Source organism: Clinocottus analis, unplaced genomic scaffold (assembly GCF_023055335.1).
Source record: "Clinocottus analis isolate CAN_PGR_092001 unplaced genomic scaffold, fCliAna1.0.p SCAF_25, whole genome shotgun sequence".
In the NCBI taxonomy this organism is placed as follows: Eukaryota; Metazoa; Chordata; class Actinopteri; order Perciformes; family Cottidae; genus Clinocottus; species Clinocottus analis.
In genome coordinates, this window is record NW_027175987.1 from 188,528 (window position 1) to 207,688 (window position 19,161).

General features: G+C 43.2%; 4 protein-coding genes across 7 annotated transcripts; 2 read left to right on the forward strand and 2 right to left on the reverse strand.

Annotated features, from left to right (window-relative positions):
* Positions 1-4,302: 4,302 nt before the first annotated feature.
* nr2c2ap (nuclear receptor 2C2-associated protein) lies at positions 4,303-6,878 on the forward strand. The gene is made up of 5 exons (XM_068591442.1): positions 4,303-4,363; positions 4,537-4,627; positions 5,319-5,424; positions 5,555-5,622; positions 6,327-6,878. The coding sequence occupies exons 1-5, from the start codon at positions 4,326-4,328 to the stop codon at positions 6,447-6,449; spliced, it is 426 nt and encodes a 141-aa protein (XP_068447543.1). The 5' UTR covers positions 4,303-4,325; the 3' UTR covers positions 6,450-6,878.
* On the reverse strand, positions 6,425-9,409 carry rfxank (regulatory factor X-associated ankyrin-containing protein). 2 transcript variants are annotated; one of them, XM_068591441.1, is made up of 10 exons: positions 9,174-9,409; positions 9,046-9,093; positions 8,823-8,927; positions 8,573-8,674; positions 8,003-8,068; positions 7,796-7,896; positions 7,577-7,702; positions 7,377-7,443; positions 7,221-7,301; positions 6,425-7,116 (listed from the first exon to the last, which is right to left on the reverse strand). In XM_068591441.1, the coding sequence occupies exons 3-10, from the start codon at positions 8,920-8,922 to the stop codon at positions 7,064-7,066; spliced, it is 696 nt and encodes a 231-aa protein (XP_068447542.1). In that variant the 5' UTR covers positions 8,923-8,927; positions 9,046-9,093; positions 9,174-9,409; the 3' UTR covers positions 6,425-7,063. The 2 variants fall into 2 exon arrangements, with proteins under 2 accessions (XP_068447542.1, XP_068447541.1); XM_068591440.1 differs by having other exon boundaries at positions 9,046-9,409.
* Positions 9,311-12,911, forward strand: borcs8 (BLOC-1 related complex subunit 8). 3 transcript variants are annotated; one of them, XM_068591443.1, is made up of 6 exons: positions 9,311-9,471; positions 9,693-9,805; positions 10,397-10,461; positions 10,544-10,651; positions 11,209-11,300; positions 12,728-12,911. In XM_068591443.1, the coding sequence occupies exons 1-5, from the start codon at positions 9,435-9,437 to the stop codon at positions 11,276-11,278; spliced, it is 393 nt and encodes a 130-aa protein (XP_068447544.1). In that variant the 5' UTR covers positions 9,311-9,434; the 3' UTR covers positions 11,279-11,300; positions 12,728-12,911. The 3 variants fall into 3 exon arrangements, with proteins under 3 accessions (XP_068447544.1, XP_068447547.1, XP_068447546.1); XM_068591446.1 differs by having other exon boundaries at positions 11,236-11,300; XM_068591445.1 differs by lacking the exon at positions 11,209-11,300.
* On the reverse strand, positions 11,565-15,450 carry tmem221 (transmembrane protein 221). The gene is made up of 3 exons (XM_068591439.1): positions 14,802-15,450; positions 13,320-13,405; positions 11,565-12,442 (listed from the first exon to the last, which is right to left on the reverse strand). The coding sequence occupies exons 1-3, from the start codon at positions 15,101-15,103 to the stop codon at positions 11,904-11,906; spliced, it is 927 nt and encodes a 308-aa protein (XP_068447540.1). The 5' UTR covers positions 15,104-15,450; the 3' UTR covers positions 11,565-11,903.
* Between the last annotated feature and the right edge of the window lie 3,711 nt (positions 15,451-19,161).

Sequence of the window (19,161 nt, forward strand, 5' to 3'; positions counted from 1 at the left end):
GGTTCCATTACGCTCCAGTGGTCCATCAACCTCTCTGTAATTTAAAGCCGCGAGAGCATGAATGTCCACCTTTTTTACGCCGCCTGGGAGAACAGCGCAGACACCGAGAGGACAGCTTTGACTCACACAAAACAGACAGCCAATCGGATCCCGCCGCTCCCCCCCCTCGCCCGCCGGTGGATAAATGACATGTGATTGAGCTTTGTAATGAAGGCAGCGGAGCATGTTGTGCATTATGCGCTGCTATTTAGCGATTTAATTAGAGAAAGCTCGCTCAAACTGGGGACGTTTCAACGGGCAGATGCAGCGAAAGGAGCTCTGCCAGAACGGAAACCGGCACGGCGGCTCAAGAGCCGGAGCGTTGATTGCTGTAGCGGTCGGCAGATGTGCCTCACGTTTCTGCTCCATTGGAATCAGTTGGACGCCAAATGTTGCCTTCCCCCAAACTAAATGATTTACGAGCGCCAAGCGGCGCCGTGTCATTCTAATTTCCGACGTTCTCTACCCGGTTTCGGAAAAAAAAAATGCTGTCTGCGGCCCGAGGCGCTTGCTGCGTGTGTTAAATCATTAACCACGGCTAAATGAGAAAAAGAAACAGGTAAAAACTTCCAACAACCAAACTTCACAAGTTCAAGATCTGTTTTGTTAAGACCTCGAGGCGCAGCGCCACTCCAGTACTCTCTTCACATCGACTGACTCCCCAGTTGCCCCGGAAACCTTCATTTTTCTCAGTCGGACTTCTCCGTAATCAAACTAAAGTATACGACAAATAAAAGTTCCAGTAGAGTCACAGAGTCGGGACCGAATAGGGGGTTGTGCTGCATCCCGGGCCGGAAAGCTGAGTCCCTCCGCTGACAGCATCGCAGGCATTAATCACCAAACTCATTAAGACAATCTGCACAAGTGCCCACAGCTCATAAACTCTGGAATAGACCACAGTGACTCCTCTACCTCCGGAAGCATCTGCTTATTTACTTCTGGATACAGTCAGCACAACCATGCACTCATTTCAGAAGACAAGGGGGCTCTGCAGGCTGTTTATCTCCATCATCTCCTTCCATGGCGACGGACATCGTTTCTCTTCGGGTATCTGGGGACAATGAAGGAAAGCCCTCGTCTTCAATAACATCGCTGACAATTGCACTTAAGTTGCCACCAAGGGTAACGCGGCAAACAAATTGGTTCTTAACACAGACGCACTCCTCCCCGAAGAAGAAGACACTATTACTATGAATTTAAAAAAATGAGGAATACATCTGTCAAATGTGACCCTGATTGTGTTATCGGGGCCTGAGAGGATTGCTGGAGGCGAACAGCAGATAGTGTAGCCTTAATGTTTATCGTTTTCATCACATAGCATGGAATTATGTACAGGGCTTTTGGTGGCGCTGAGCCAAAAATAAAAAGCTTGCACACAAAAGAACAGCTCGCACAATAGGACCCAACCTGAAGAGACACATTTGTTCTAATGTGTCTCACCGCTCCATCAATGTGCATACTTTTCAATGAAACAATATCTAATGGTCACATTCAGGCCATGAATAGGTTTTCAGCTCACGCAGACTCCATTAAATGGAACACCGACGGTGCAATCTGTTGCCAATAGAAGCCTTCGGGGAAAGTAAATGACGTTACGTTGTGTTGATAATTAATAAATAGCTCTTATAATTTGGAAAGTGGCTCTTGTAATAAGTGCACGGTGGAGAAACTGCTGCAAAGACTCAAGAAAAGGTAAAGAGGTTTCTTTCTTTTTTTTAAATAAACTAAAAATGTACAGAAACCTCTTAAAAATATCAATGCCGTTCTCTCAATGTTCATTGGTAAGGACTCAGAATCGTACATCCTTTGCGCCTGATCGCGTGTGTGCCGCTCAAATTTGCCACGGTGATGCGCACAGCATGGAAATTGAGTCACTGCAGCGAGATCAAAAAGCCAGCTGGGGTTAAGGCCAAAGTTAAGTTTACTAACTCCTAATCCGATGTCTCGTGGGACAAAACCCCCGCGAAACAGAGGTGACAAAAACAAAACCGCTGTGGCGCAAAAGTAACAAAGGCGGCAGGAGGGAACGCTCGGATTTAAGCCGTATCGGTGGCAGAGGTGAAGATAATCCTCTAACAAGCTCAGCGAGCAGGAAATGTTTCATTGTGACAAAGTTGACCGTGAGATTTTAGAACGTAGAGACGCGAACAAAAGCGGCTTTGTAGATTTTGGAGACAAGAACAACAACAACGGGCCCCGGTCATGAGAACAAGTCCTTGTTTTTGTAAACGTAGCTTCATGTTGTTATAGTGTTAGGTGTTTCAAGCCACAGCCACGAGTCAGTTAGCTTAGCTTTGCATTAAGACTGGAGTCAGTTAGCTTGGCTTTGCATTAAGACTGGAGTCAGTTAGCTTGGCTTTGCATTAAGACTGGAGTCAGTTAGCTTAGCTTTGCATTAAGACTGGAGTCAGTTAGCTTAGCTTTGCATTAAGACTGGGGTCAGTTAGCTTGGCTTTGCATTAAGACTAGAGTCAGTTAGCTTGGCTTTGCATTAAGACTGGAGTCAGTTAGCTTAGCTTTGCATTAAAACTGGAGACAGAAGGAAACAGCTCGCCCGGCTCTGTCTAAAGGAAACACTTCTAAACCTCCCCAACGAACACGTTATATTGTTCAATCTGTATAAAATGCAAAGTGTAAAAACGTCAAGTTGTGTTTTTTACAAAACTAAAAGACTATTTTCCGCCTTCAAGCGAGGTTGTGTTTACAGTTTACACGAGAAGCTTCCCTATGAACGCCCCTCATAAGTAAACATTAAGGTTTATCCTTTTCCCAATCGCCTCACCTTTCTGCTCTGTTCTATTTCATGCACGCTTGCTAGCTTGCTAAAGTGTTCAAGACGCCGAACATAACGTTAACACTGCTGTTGCCCGAGAGCTGTGTTCGCCAGGCGTGTTGTGTACCACTAGCTCACAAGTTCCATTTGCAGTCGGTATTCTTTTGTGTTCTTTTATCTTCTTGTAGTGTCCACCTGCTGATCATCGACGGTGTCCAGCTATTCCTTTTCTTGGACACAAAGAGAGCCCACACGGGGGTTTAGTATGATCGCTGTGCTCCACTGCAGCCCACCTTGGCCTCATTAGCGGCTCACATGGGTTAAACACACCTGGGACCTTTGTGGCGCCAGCAGACAATTCACCCATATGAGGTCTACGTGGGAGAGGTTTGGCAGCTGAAAACGTCCAAAATGGCCGCGGGCCAGAATCCGAGGCACCTGGCAAATGAATTGTCGAGCCAGCGATTCTGATTAACAGCTCTACAAACCTCCCAATGATATATAGATCACGGCCATTCACATACGGCGAAAATATTACCGGCGCTTTAAATCACAATTTAATACTCAATCAAGTGTGTGTGTGTGTGTGTATGTGTGTGTGTGTGTGTGTGTGTGTGTGTGTGTATAAGAGAGAGTGGTGCTGATTGTGGGAAAGGTAAGGGGTTCCAATCCAGTCATCCCCAGCCCCCTGCGCAATTTTCATGGAGGTTGGGTTTCATCGGGTTTTGTATTTCAGACCTATTGATTACCTGCAGTGAGGAGCACTGTGACAAAACCTCAGCAGGAGTTCTCTATCTGCAATAAGCCACACACACACACACACACACACACACACACACACACACACACACACACACACACACACACACATTGCTTCTGCTGTGTTATTGCTTCCCCTGGTTATGAAAGAGAGACACAGGGATACGCTCACTATTAAAGGAGATGCTGGTATTGGTTCTTTGATGGGATTATCCAATCTGCTGTGAATCAGCTCAGTCCTTCTCAGCTTTATTTTTTCCATACGCGGGTAACATTCAAAGATGTATCTTTTTTTCCTGTGTTTGATCCTATAAGCTTCATTTGAAGTTCGCAAACATTAAAGCGGCTCGGCAGCTCAGTACCTTCAGTCCTCTCTTTCCTAATTGATTCATATCTGACCCTGACCTTTGTGTCTCCTGTAGATGGACATGCAGGTGCAACAGTACAAACATGGTGGAGAACAGCACGCAGCATCTTACTGGCCATACTATTTCGCACACAGATTGGAAAGAATCTAATTAAATGCAATGTGTTATGCTCCTAAATAATCATTACGAGCAGCCTTAGATGCAGTAGACAAGATTTAACCTTCAGTTTGGGTCGCAAACGACCGCCAGTGAACTATCTGAACGGAACGTGACTTCCACCTAGTGGCTGGAAGAGAAACGACGGTTAACGTCACTGTCGTAAAACCCAGAATGTACACAGTGGCCGCTTTGCTTTACGGCGGTTTGTAACTTTAAAGAAAATCATCATGGCATCCTCATTGATTTGCGGCGAAACTCAGAGCAGGTAAATAATACATATATATGAATTGTGTTTATTCATAAAAACGAAGCCAACGGACGTAATTGTCGCGTTTGAACGCGTTGTCTCTCGTTATTAAAACACGAAACGACTCGTAGATGTCCCGCTGTAACAATATGTCGGCCTCCCTTTTAAACTGTGTAAACTCTGTGTTTCAGGGTGAGCTCCGTGCTGAACAGAGACGTGAAGCAGTACGGAAAGAAGTACATGTTCGACTGCAACGAGGAGACGTGCTGGAACTCAGACCAGGTACAACTGCAGTTGTGTTGTTCTTGTTTCCACCTTAAAATACACAAAAAAAACACATAAACTAGTTGTATACGAACAGGAAGTGATGAAACTCAAACTGCGACTTTATAATGCCACCTAAACTATACAGGGTGGACTTAAACTTCTGCAAAAGTGCAAAAATATTTAGTTATACCCAAAATATTTATAGTTATAGTTTCACCATTACTGTTTGTCCTTGTATTTTGCAGCGCTTTCTTTCCTGCATTGCATTGTGGGACAATTGCACATGTACAAATTGCACATCAAAATACTTTAATAGGAATATTAAACCTGAGCAAAGTTACTTCAATATGACATAAGGCTTTGAGACAACTTTACACTGTAAAAAAAAGAACAAATAGCTCTGATATTGTTCTCACAGGATGGTGATACAGTAATAACTGGAAAAACATCAACTGGACATGACAACCGCTGACACTAAGTCACAGACCATTACAGAAGCATATTATTCCTTTAACAGATGAGATGAAAAAGTTGAGGTGTATGCACAATGGCGGATCAACAAAACTTTAGTAATGTTTTAATTGTGAAATATTCCAAATCTGCTTTGATTGGCTGAAGGATGGGATGGAGATAAATGTACTCAACCCCAGGGTTGAGTGTTTGCTGTCCTCGTGAGTCATCATCATCATCATCATGTCTTCAACAGGGTGAATGTCAGTGGGTGTCTCTGGAGTTCCCCCAACCGGTCAAGGTGTCCGAGTTAAAGGTCCAGTTCCAGGGAGGCTTCTCAGCAAAAACATGCAGACTAGACGGTAAAACTCCATACGTTCTCCAACTATAGAACTTATCTATTGGTTTGCTAGTGGGATTTTTTCTATTGCAGACAAGAAGTTAGATGTGGGAAGATAAGGTGAATGATTCTTCCCTTTGTGCCGTCCGCAGGTTGCCCAAAAGATGGAGCCTTGACAGAGATCAGCCATTTTTATCCAGAGGACGACAACTCTCTTCAGATATCCTTCAGTCTTGCTATGCAGCATTTCACAGAAGAGCATTGATAATCCTTTTAATTTAATGCCAAATAGGAGAGAACTATTTAAAAATGGTAAACCTTTTATTTTCTATGACATAATTTACGAGTAATTAATGTAGCAATATTTAAAGCGACAGTGTGTAGGATGTTGTTAGCAAAGATATAATATTCATAACTGTTTAATCACCGTTTACAATGATTTCTGGCTCTCCAAAGGGCCTTTTCCATGTTTTATGTTACCTGCAGGTCACCGTGGTTTTCTGAAACACTTAAAAAAGAAGGGATGAGTGTTCAGGTGGTTGCAATCTGCAACTTCACCACTAGATGCCACTAAATCCTACACACTGATCTTAAACTCTTCAATTAACTGCATTAATCATAATTCACAACCATTGATCATCTGGGCCAAAACTAATATTTAGACTGAACAAAACCTTTATGTCAGACCACTTCTTTTAGCCAGATAGTTGGCATAAATCTGCACTTATGCATTATTGCATTAAAGTCTAGCCTGCTGGCTCTCATCAGGGTTATAAGCAGCTCAAGCTGTACCTGTCACTCTCAAGGCGCAGCGCGTTTCCTGTTGCCGCTCTCGATGGTTCATAATAAGTATCGGACAATATTTTCCCTGGATATGCTTTTTCATTATCGCCATGCTTATCTTGTTCTTAACTCCACACCCACAGCTTTCCCATACAGGAGGCCCCTGCAGTGGACAAAGTAAAAATAAAGTTTGGGAATGGTGCAGACTTTTTTGGGAGAATAATTGTTTATTCCTTGGACATCCTGGGAGAAAAAGCTTCATGACCATCTTTTTTTTTGTTTTTGTATTATTCCTCTCGTGAGAGAGGAAATGACTCCTGAGTAAAATACAGGACGCACGACGGTGTGGTGGCACTTTGGGGAAACGTCATCGGTGCTGCCACCTCCATGGACAGATGTGAACGTGGCCTTTTTTGGTATGGACGCTCTCGGGGATCTGTCGAGCCTTCTCGCGATCCTCAAACACAGATTTAATGAAATTCTTGTGATTATAAGAGCCCATGAAATCATGCTCCTTGTACTTATATGTTGCATTTTGAGTTGAAGTGCCATTTCAGCAGAACACAGAGTAAAAAAATACATTTTTATTCAAATTTGTTGTTTTTTTGTTGTCCTCCAGCCAAACAAAAAAGTGCAGCACAACGTTGCATTTTACTCCTCGCTAGTACGTTTTTGTACATTGCAATACATACAACAGAAAGCATGCAAATGGAATAAACTGTTGTAAAATAACAAATGTAGTTTCCCCAGTGTGACTGTCTCTGCATACGCCGATCTATTACGATGCTTTGTTACTGTGACTGAGGTCTTGGTCCTCCCACCACTGACGATCGCTGGTTATCTTGAGATCAACTGCTCTTTCCAGTTTTCAACTAGTGTCACGTTGGTGACTTGTAGAGTTTCAGGATGTGGTCCTCCAGCACTTTCTGAACTAGGAAACAAAAGAAATGGAACACGAGGATTCAGCAAAACAAATATATCACCTTTCATGAAGATAAAACTCATATTTGTCAGGTATAAGAAGGCAATTCATACTCTTTTTGTGTTCAAGGGCAACAGCCAAGGCCATCGGGCTGTACCCAGAGTCCGACTCAATGGTCATGTCGGCCCCTTTGTCTTAAAGAGAGGACAGTAATTATTAAAGTATTGATAAGGAATCTCAGGATTTTACATCAAAGACAAGCAATGTACCTAAAAGTGCCTCTACGCATTTGATGTGATTCCCTCGCACGGCGTAGAGAAGAGGAGTTCCACCATTCTGAGGAAGAAATACATACGACTGGATAATTGAAAACAAATCACATCATAGTTATATTTTCATGATAATGTGTGTTGGCTCGCTTTAACGTATTAATCCTGTGGACCTGTGGGTGTAAAGAAAGTCAATGTACCCAGTCGTAGGTGTCGATGTCCACTCCGTGTTTGAGAAGAGACTCAACGATGTCCACATAACCTCCAGAGCTGGCCAGTGTCAGGGCGCTCTCGCGCTCCCTCGCAATCGTTTTGGGGTCCGCACCCTAAAAGAAATGAAACAAAACAAAAATACCCATAAACATCAGAGAGAGAGTGCATTTTGACGTCTTTCTGGATAGCAGTCGCTCCCCTCGAACCTTTTCCAAGAGAAAATCCACCACTGCTTTCTCTCCGAACGCCGCTGCCCACATGAGAGGCGTGAAGCCCCGCTCGTCCTGTTTGCTCAGCAGCGAGCCGTCTGCAAAAGAAAACGGGTCGCGGCGCATCAGTAGGGAATTTTTTGGCCATTTAACGCTAGACATTTGCATTCGGTTGCGCTGCTGAGTGACGTCCAGATGTCTCACCTTTAGTCAGGTGTGCGGCCACTTGTGAAACATCGCCTTGAGCTGCCAGCTGGTGGATGGAGAGAGCTGATGGGGGTTGAGGGGGGGAATGAACATTACTTCATACGCTCAAGTCAATGAAAATATTTGCATAGTGATTTAAGCGGTTAAATAAAACATGTTTAGTTAACGACAAGCAATTTTAGGCTGTAAAAGGACAAACACTATTTATTTAGATTTTACCATTGCTTCTCTACTATAATAGAACCCCCTCTGACCATCCCCCGTCTTACTTCAATGCATTTGTCAGGATGTAACCACCCCAAACTTTGTGTGACCTTTCACCTTTGTGCATTTACAAAGTTACAAGATGTCACAGAACAGACTATTAAGACCACAAGTGTGCACAATAACAAAACCAATGGCGCTTGTGTGTTATATTTTCCTTATAATTTTGTTTCTTTGAGTAACTTTAGCATACCAAACTAGATCCATCACTATGGTTGTTAAACTTTTTGTACTTTTAAGTAATTAGTAGCTTGCAAGACTGTGCTTCAAAAGTACTGAAAAAGCATCTTCTTCAGTACTCACCGTCCAATGTGGCCGGACGCACTGAGACCTCGTTCCCACGCTGCTTGTTGGTCAGAGTGGTGGAGTGTGTGAACAAACCCTCTTCATCCACATCCATGTTTTCTGGAGACACACGTAACCCAAGCAGGCGAATCACAACCATGTGTCAGTGCATGCAACAGTTTGGGTGAGTGTGTTAAAAAATGTCACGGATAGGAAACTTATATTAAAAGATACGATATTAAAAATATATATTTAAAGGCTCAGATACCATTGGACCTCTCATCTCTGGAGTCGGGTGGACCAACATTAGCGTTAGATGACAAAACATGTTGGCCATCTGCAACCTCTTCATCACCTCTGGCCTCCATGATCACTGCAATACAAACAAGACACGAACTACTAAATAACCTGACACTGCACTTTAAGGAAAAGTAGCCAAACGTAGTTACAAAAGGAAAGAAAAGAAAAAGACAACTGCATTGTCCGCTCACCACATCCAGCCCCACAGTCTAATTTGCGCCAACTTCCTTTTGGGAAAACTGAAAGTAAATTGTTTCCAGTTTGCACGACGGATCTTGACGGCCATCGATGTCTACCGAGACACATTAACGTCACTTACCGCGCAGTTACTTCGCTATTTAACGAACATGTTGTTTTTAACAAGAGAAACACGTTTTGAGTCAACCCGTGTGACGCCTCACAGCGATGGCACGAGTTTAAGAACTGACTTCTCATAGTCGATGTTTCCGCCCGGAAATGTTATCGTGTGGCACACGACAACAACAACACGGAAGAAGCGAGAATCAGCTGACATAAGTCGCCTTACAGCTGCATTGTGTTGTGGTTGTTATTTGTCCGCGTGTCGTAACCTGCCTGCGCTATGGAGGACCAGGAGTTGCAACTGAAAGTGAGACGAGGTAAAGAAACTAACCGGAATTGTTAGCTTGCAGCGCTGCACTTAAGCTAGTAGCTGTTAGCTCACGTTAGCCCTTAAGCTAAGGCTGTAACACCCCGCATTGTGTTTCATGTCGTTATCTGTCCCTGTCACTTGATGCCGGGCGTTGTGTGTTTTCTTCTTCTTCTAACATGGGTCGTGTATTCTCTGCATTTGTCTGTCTGCCTGCCTTCGACAACACAGTGACCGACAAATTCACGGAGAGCATGTACGTGCTGGCTAACGAGCCGTCAGTGGCTCTGTACAGGCTGCAGGAACACGTCAGGAGGTCGCTGCCTGAACTGGTGCAACACAAGGTATTCCCCCTGGGATATGGTTTTTTTGGGGGGGAGAGCAACAAACAAACTATAAAAAATAGCGAACTGATTAAAGGGAAAACCAAACTGTTCTATGAATATATAAAACACTTTACATCACTCTCATTCTATGATGTCATTTGTATCCAAATACTTTAGTATAGTTCTAATTTCTAATATTATTTTAGTTTATTCACCTCACATTATTTGTTTCCAGTACTTTCTCTCATTATCTGTATTTATTTCTTCCATCGCTCCCCAAAAATATAGTTGAATAACTCCTCCAAACCCATATTTTTTTCCAACTTTAATCTATTATGTACTTGCCTAAATGATGCAGCAGTTGCCTGTCTACAGTTGGTGCAGAATGCAGCAACACAACTTTTCCCAAACACATCACTCCAGTCCTGCAGAAGAATTACTCTGGCCCCACACTCCATAAATAATTCAGTTTAAACTCCCTAACCCCCCCAAAAAAATCCAACAGCCTAGCATTTGTATATTTTTTTCCAACTCTGAATGTTGTTGTTTGACATTTTCCTGAATATTTGATGGTTGGAGTTTTCATTTTTGTTGTTGTTCCTCACACAGACTGACATGCAAAGCTGGGAAGAGCAGAGTCAAGGAGCCATCTACTCTGTAGAGTATGCATGCAGGTGAGGAGAGGACTACGTAGCTGACGTCGAGTCATGACTGTTCACACTTTCATTGATCTGTTGTTGTCGTTTTTTGTTGCAGTGCCGTGAAGAGCATGACGAACAGCAGCTTGTACTTCAAAAACATTGACGGCCTCCTCCGTCATGCCATCAGCATGAAGGAGAAGATTAGCAACTCTCAAGGACGCAGGTAGGAGGCAGCAGTAAACACCCGGTGATCTCCAAAGTGTAATGAGGTGAAATGTGGTCGACGGTTTTCTGATAAAAAATAAAATGTTCCAATTTAGACGTACACCACCATTTGTACAGCAGCCCAAGTTACTCCAGGTGGTTCAACTCTTCCATATACATGCTTATAGCTTTTTTTTGGCCACACCACCCACCCCAAAAGTGTCAAAGATTAACTTCTACTTTCATTTTCTTTAATTTCGTTGCATAATTTTCCGAAAGCGAGAGACTAAAGTGACCTTGGTTGTTTGTATTCATTTTTTTGCTGCACATCATACCTTTTATTTATGTATATAGCCTTTGTTGCAGTTTGTTTTATTTAATACTTGATAATAATTTGTATCAGTTAATATTTTGGGACATCGGCAATTACATTTTTCTTCTTCTTCAGTTTATGCCACTTTAATCGCCCAATAACTGCAAAAATATTTACTATTTTGTGGTTAATGGGAGCTTCATGTTTTCAGTTTTATTTGTCTCTGCTGTCTTTTTATTTCGCCCACTGACTCCTGCATGAAGCTTACATGATGTGACCCCCTCTCCCAGTCCCCTTGTCTCTGCTCCACATGCCCCTTCCACTTCCTCATGACCTCTGGACTGAGGTGTCCAAGGTTAGTGTTTCCTCCAGACACCATAATAATCAGATTCAGGCTTGTATTACAGAACAGAAATGATATGAAATGTGCATTTAAATCACATTTAAATCTAACAGGGTTTTTTTTGTGTAAAAATCTTTTTAATTTCCTTTTTATAGGTCTTGAAAAACATCCTGCTTTTTAACTGAAGTATATTTTTCTAAAATGTATTAATCAGTTGATATGAACTATAACAAAAACACATATTTGGCGAAAAAAACACCATATACAGCAGAATAAAGTATTCACATTATTATAATTAAAGCTATACATTTTCCAGATTGATACTTAAGCAACACTGGTGAGTTTTAAATCAAGCTCATTTACTGAAACACTACATATTATTAAAAGCTTGTGCTCAATATACAAATTTGAAAATTCTTTATAATCCGAACAGGAGAAATTAATTGACGAAAGTGAAAGCTTAGGTACATATTTCCCATGTTGTCTGCGCCCGGTTAGGATGAACATAAACAACCTGACAGCTCTACATCTGTTTGAAACGACTCTAGTGTCAGCAGTCCTCTTCACGCTTAAAGGTCAGCCGTGTCTTTAACCACATGCTCGGTTTCCCTCGCGTCAAACGAGGGTAGAGTCTTTCGCGGAAATCCCTGACTTGCGTGCAAGGACGCTCCTCATCTCATTGTTGACCCCGTTCCAGGGTTTAGCCTGGGCCTGCAGCAACCCAGATTCAGTAGACAGGGTCCTGTGCATCCGGGAACCGCTGCCACCGCTGCTGTAGCCATCTTTATCGCTAGCGTGGCCCTGCGAGCCTCCTGGAGGAGAGTACTGCTGCTGGTACTGGTGCGTCCTCGGGTTGCCACACGGCGGGTAGGAGATCTGCTGCCCGAGGTGAGACTGGCTGTGGTGCAGCCGCGGCTTGTCCACGCCGATTTTGAGCTCGCGGTGTCGGGAGACGGGCGCTTTGTCGCTGTGGTCGTGGTCGTTCTGGAAGAGGGTGTCGAGGTGGTCGCTGCGGTAGTGCTTGGCGCCACGAGAAGCTTTGACCAGCGTGTGGATCACAACGACCAGTAAGACCAAGATCCCCGAGGAGAGCACGCAGGCGCTCGCAACGCCCGTCTCCACCTCGAATACGAGGAGCATAAAGATGGACATAGCTGAGGGTTGGAAAAGTTGGGAAACGGAGGGTTAATAGACACAGAAACGCAAATGACCGGCAGACAATGTTTATCTGTTATGAGCCTATTCACTTCAAACAAAAGTTATTTTTTACTTGCTTCTGGATTTGCAGCTATTATTTGCATCATTTTTATTTTCATATAGTTGTTCCACATCCCAGCAAGTGGATGCTTTAAAAAAGAAAAAGAAAAAAGTGTTTAATGTTGTTGAAATGTCATTTAAAGGCTGGCTATTCTTAGCTGAGTTGTTATGTTTATCCGCAGGAAAAGGACGATGGACTCGGGCATGCTGAAGGAAGGGGGGGAAAAGCACAACTCGGGGATGTGACGCGGCTTCCTGAGACGGCGGCGTTGCTTTCTCCGCTACATCTTGATTGAGGTTGAAGTGGGCGTCCTAAGGGCGACGCCTCCTCATCACAATGGAGTGACTGCTTCCAGTGACCTCACCCCTCCCTCTCACCCCCACTCCCCCTCCCAGTACAAGCCGCTCACTGGAACAGAGCAACCCAGCGCTGCCCGGTTCAGCATTAAAAACACTTAAGTCATGGACGCTGCTCAAAGAATGCATTGTTCTCTCGGACTCGCTGGACGGACCGGAGAGAAAGCAGCCGTGCTGGTTTTTGTCTCTGCTGTTGGAAATCCACTGCACTGCCAATGTTTTTGGACACTAACTTTCAAGTCTTTGCGGATTTATTTGTCAAAGGCTTATAAGTACCCTGCATGCAAATTACAAAACACATTTGCAGAAGGAAAACCTACGCATGTACTCAAGAAAGCATTAAGAAGTGCCTGCATTTCAGGATTAAATGTAGGTTCGTGCCAGATTCTGACAAAAACAAGATGTTTTTTCCCTTACCTGCCAAGTAGACAGAAACCCCCATGCAGAACAGTCCAATGGCCACGTGTCGTACAGCTCTGCTATCTAGAAGGAACCAGTCTGCTCTGTGGAAACAAATGTTTTATTTTCAGTGTTGTGGCTAAGGCATGTTTACACTTTAACATTGCTACTCATCAGTGCACAAATGAAGACTGTTTCATGCAACAATGTCTGCGTTGACTCAATTCATTGCAACTTTCTTGCCAAAAATAATTCATCTTTTCTATTTTTGCATTTCTTCCCAGCTAAGTTTGAGAACTGCAACTTCCTAAAAATATTTGATTATTGTTTATCCGGCTGTGTTTAAATGAAAAGCTCATTATTATTCACATTTTCTTGGAATGTACCCGTCTGTCAGTGGGGTGGTCCTGGGGTATGCTGTTGGGATTTGTAAAAACCGACGTGGGAAAGGGCCAGCTCGAGGCCGTGTGCTGGGTGAATAATGAGAGGGAGGCCATTGTTTCGATGGGATTCATAGGGTTTGAGAGGTGGGGGTCGGCCAACAGCATTGCAGCGCGGGCCTCTGCACTCTGACACGTAAAGGAAGGCCCTTTCATACTTCTGAAACTGTTTTCATTTTACGAAACGTAAAGGCAGTCGGCCAGGATCTGCTGTGGTTTAAACAGAACAATTAAAGAATATTGTGGGGGGCTCATGAAGAGAAATCTACTAAATAAATCAAATATAGCTTTACTGAAAGTGTGACCAGAAAAATAAGAGCCTGTGTAGGATGCAATGCAGTTCCAGAGACTTTTAATAGTTAATACCTTACTTTAACGCATTTTTTGAGACATTTATTAAATTCTGGGGCTTTACTTTGTTGTGGTTTTTTGTTTTGCTCCCTTTAATAATAAAAGTTTGCTCATTTTCAGAAATGGACTAACACAACACAAAGTGCAACCTTCAAAATTCCAATAAAGTTGGATTAGCATTTTTCTAACATAGTCAACAACATTTCAAAATACAGTAGGATTTATTAGGCTGCAGGATTTGCATTTCATAACACAGAGGGGTTATTCTTCAATATTCATTTCACTTGAACAAGTAGTTATAGCGAAATGATTTAAAGTCTTCATGAAGTGACACTTGCAGGATACTTTTAATGCTAAAATATAGCCCTTGTGTTTACTTGTGTTGCTATTAGCTTACAGTTAGCAGCAGACCACCTGAATTGAGCAATGACTGGTTTTACTGCTTATAAATTCAAACTTTGTTTGCTTGCTAAATATTATTATTTATTCTTACAAAACTCCAATTCAATGGTCACTTTTCAGCCCAACAGTTGATGTCCAGGCGCGTAATAATACACCAATTAGCTGCAAAGCGACCACAGGTGCGTTCACGCCTTCAAAACTGACCGGAACTAGCTGTTTATGGACTATTTGGATGAACTGAGTGAGTGAAGCGGCTGACAGGGACGCAGCAGGTGTTCGTTGTTGGGTTTTTAACTCGCTAAAATACCTTTCAGTGTCCTGCTCTCCTCCGCAGACCTCTGTAGAAAAGTATCCGTGGAGGAGACAGACCACCACGGAGCTCATATGGAGGGTGAGGGACAGCGCGGAGAGGACCGTGGAGACGGGAAGCAGGACGGCCCAGATCTGAGTCGGTACGAGCAGCGAGGTGGCCGGGGGGGACTCCTTCACGGCCGTCTGCTGGGACTGAAGCTGGAAGATCAAAATGACCGACAAAGCGGACATAATGGCCGATAAAATCCCCAGTAAAGACAGAACCAGCAGAGACCGCTGGCTGTACTTGAGCGTCATGTTTATCCTTTTTTTAAAAGTTTCTCCTTCCCGGCTCGGACTCTTTGGTTTAAAACTTCTCCGGTTGCGCTAAACTCCCAAAAAGTTGCGCTGGCATTGCAAAGTGTACGATTAAAAACATTAAATACAAATATTTCCCTCGGTCCTGAGTAGTTTTCCTGCCCGACATGCAGCAGTTTGCCTGTTGTGGTCGTGCGCCCTGCTGCTCAGTCTGAGCATGTGATGTGCTTTAAATCCCCAGATTAAAAAGTTCGCAACAACAATGGGACTTTTTTTTTCCTTTTTCCTCTTGGATCCTCGGAAACAATGCGTGGACGCGCTCCTGGGAGAGAGGCAGAGCCCACTGACTGAACCCAAAACACCGTGACGGGACCAACAAAGGCGCATTAAAACACTGCAGCGAAGTTACGTGTGCCTGATTAGATTGCTTCTTTTTATGATTGCATACATAAACTAAAAGCATTAACTTCGTCCTGCAAAAAAGAAAAACACACATGATAGACTCAAAACATGTCCATATATTAATTTCCTGTGCTCATAGATTAGCCTACTTCCTCTGATATGATCCTTTTATCCTCATAAAGTGATTAAAGGATTACAGGGTGGGCTACTTTTCAACAGGCCACTTTGATTGTGTTCTTTATAAATGCAACAAAAAAAGAACTATACTCAATAAAAAAAAATGAAAATCAAATGTGAATCCAAGTCCCTGAAGGTATTCCTGTGCAAGATGAGCCCTTGGCAGGTGTGCATTACAGCTAACTTTTGAGGAATTTGCAGCAGCGGCCGCCTCAGCTATCCCCTCTTCATTGTAGAATACAACCTTTTATTTTTACATGCAGCTTCTCTCTGACTCTGAATCTAATTAGCTTCGCCACAGAAACATGCACAGTTTACCTGGGATGCTCTTTCTTTTTTTTTCAACATCTCCATTGCATCCACTTATTGTTCAAAAACAGTCGTCTGCACTTGTATGTGCACATTGCAACCATGTTTTTAAAATAAGTTACTTGTGCCGTGCCTTATTTCATAGAATTAACATCCACTATTATCTGTATATAGACTTCACGTATACATGCCGGACCGCAAACACCTTGACTTTAGGTCTGTGCTTCGTATCACAGAGGCCTTATTGTTCTGTTCGAGGTTGGGGTTTGATGGGGGAGGGTGATGGGGGTGAGGGGGGTGTTAGTGTAAAGGTGTAGCCATTATTCTGTTGAGATGTAGATAAGACGTGTCGCTATAAAGGTACACAATGTGAACAATTGCTCTCACACATGTACACTGACCATGGAGGCTATTTCTGAATCCGACAGCCTCACCACATGCTCGAAAAGGGCCGCGGCTGATCTTGTCGAAAGCAGAAGTGAGAAGTTTCAGGAAAATGAAAAAGAGAAGAAAAAAAATGGACTTGATACGGAAAGTTCTCAAAGGCGCCTTAATCTCTCTCTCTATCGCTCCACTCTATGGCTCCTTGTCTTTTGTGTGTGTGTGTGTGTGTGTGTGTGTGTGTGTGTGTGTGTGTTATATCAGTAATATGGTTGTAATTCAGCCTTCAGTGTTCCAGTTTGATGGAGCTCCCGCAGTGTTTCAGACTGAATGCATGAAGAAGAACACACACACGCGCTGATGAAAGATATAATTCCCCCCTTTAGTTGCAGGTGATTAGCTGTATTTACAGAAGGGTGGAGGAGGGATGGGGGGTCGGCGCTTTAGTCTCTGTCGGATTGATGGAGCCCACGCTGATGAATCCTGGAGGTAGAGGCTGTGGCTGTCTGCAGGGATGTTGCTAACTATTGCATCAGTTGCACAGTTTGAGTTTACCCCTGGGGGATCTCTAATTGTGTGTGTGTGTGTGTGTGTGTGTGTGTGTGTGTGTGTGTGTGTGTGTGTGTGTGTGTGTGTGTGTGTGTGTGTGTGTGTGTGTGTGTGTGTGAGGAAGAAACAGAGTTGTTGTCCACACTTCCACAGATGATCTGTGCTAATACATTTGTCGCTGTATTATATTTAGGAGGGCATCATGTCACATCCCAGAAATAGTCAATAATGCAGCTCATGCAGTGATTCAGTTATTACCTCTAAATATATATTAAGCTGACAGCATGTGTGTGTGTGTGTGTGTGTGTGTGTGTGTGTGTGTGTGTGTGTGTGTGTGTGTGTGTGTGTGTTTCTAATTGTGTCTTCGCTTTGCTTTTGAACATTTCATTTCTCCCCCTTTGCTCTTTTTTCTTTACCTTTCCTCTATTCCCCTTCATTAGCGATACCCGGCGAGAGCTAATAAACTCTCTCTATATATAATGTAAAATCTACAGTGAGCTATTCGGCAGTTTGGACGTACGAAAATATTGCAAAAGAGATGTAATTATAATGAATTTGTGTGTTTTTTTAGTAGACATGCACAGCAGGTGGACACAATAATAACCGTATGCAATCTAATATGGCCGCCCCTCCCCCTCCTGGAGCTTAAATGTTTGTTAAGACTATCAGAGTTGTTGACTGAACTCTGGTTATTTTCGGGCGTTGTAACTTGCGACGGTGTCGTAACAAACTACAGCCTATTGTTAGGTGTTCCTGTAACGCTGTCCGACTCTGTATGTGCAGAGGTGGGCTGGATCACCATCATGGTTTCAGTTCACAGGCCTGAGAAACGCTTCAGTTTGACGAATGCGTTCTGACCGAGCTAAACGAGCTAAAACGCAACGGCAGATTGTAACCGTGACGCGCCGGGAGAGGAGAGGCGAACCGTGGTGAACACACAGGCAATAAACATGCAGATCTATATGATACCTAATTAATCTGTGGGGATTTGGTCAATTGTCGAAGGACACTTCAGCAGAGTGCATGTCAGCCAACATCAAGGCCCTGCTCTCTGATGTGCAGACGCCTTTAATGCACAACACTGTTTGTTTTTTTTAACATCTAATGATACTCGGCGCAACATGAAATCACTGATTCGATGTTGCATTATTGAAAAGAACTCAATGTGCTTAACCCGGACTTTCCCTTTCAGGGCATATTGTAAGAGATGAGATGCCATAACCTGCTTTAAAATGTCAATAAATTCTGTAAATAATGCGCGACTCCTATTTCTCACAATACAGAGTGGCAGCTCGATAGAAACAGATCTCACATGATTACAAGATCCCATCCAAATCATAATTTTGCGTGTTTTAAGGACGAGGGTAGGGTTCCCATCCTGGGGATGGAGACCCCCGGTGGGGTCGTGAGATGAATCTCAGGGGTCGTGAGATTATTATGAGAAAAAGCAAACATCGGATGCCCGAACTTACATTAATCTGTCGTCCTTTTTCTCATCTTAACAGCCTAGAAGGGGAAATCCTTCTGACGTATACGACAGCGCATGCAGCCTGTGATCAGGCTTTATGTTCTCCTCATCAGCTTCAATGCTCTCCATCACCTCAGCCTCAACACACACAGGCCCGTCCACCTTCCTCCTGAATTAGAAAGGTCGCGTTGTTGCGTTACTCGCCAACAAGTGGTCACAATTCCAGAGAAGAAAACCTGCGAGTGGGTGAGTATTTTGGGCCTCAATCATTCCTATGGATTGATTTTTACTTCCTTCATGTCAATAGTTTCAGTTTCTGCCATCTGGAACCCTCCTCAGACTTTCACCTGCCAAAACCAATAACTAAAAATACTCCTCTCAACCTTCTGGTATCATCCTGCTGGAGGAGGAAAAAGGTAGTTTAACTTTGTGTTTTATTCAGTGCTTTGACTGTTGTTTGCTGTTTTTGGTCCTCGTGTTGTATTCATGTGCCTTTACATGGGACGAATGATCCATTACATCTATCAGCTGAAAGATATTGAGAAACATTCTGCTTATTTTGAGAAAGTAAATGATTTTTCTGGCAAACTTAAACATTATTTTGAGATACCAAGTCAACCTATTGAGAACGTTTCTTATTATTTTAAGATACTGAGACTTTTTATTTTTTATTTGAGACGCTAACTAAGTTTTCTGGGCTACTAATTCATTATTTTTGAGATACTAAGTCTAGAGATTAATACAATTTCTCATTCTTGCAGGATACAAAGTC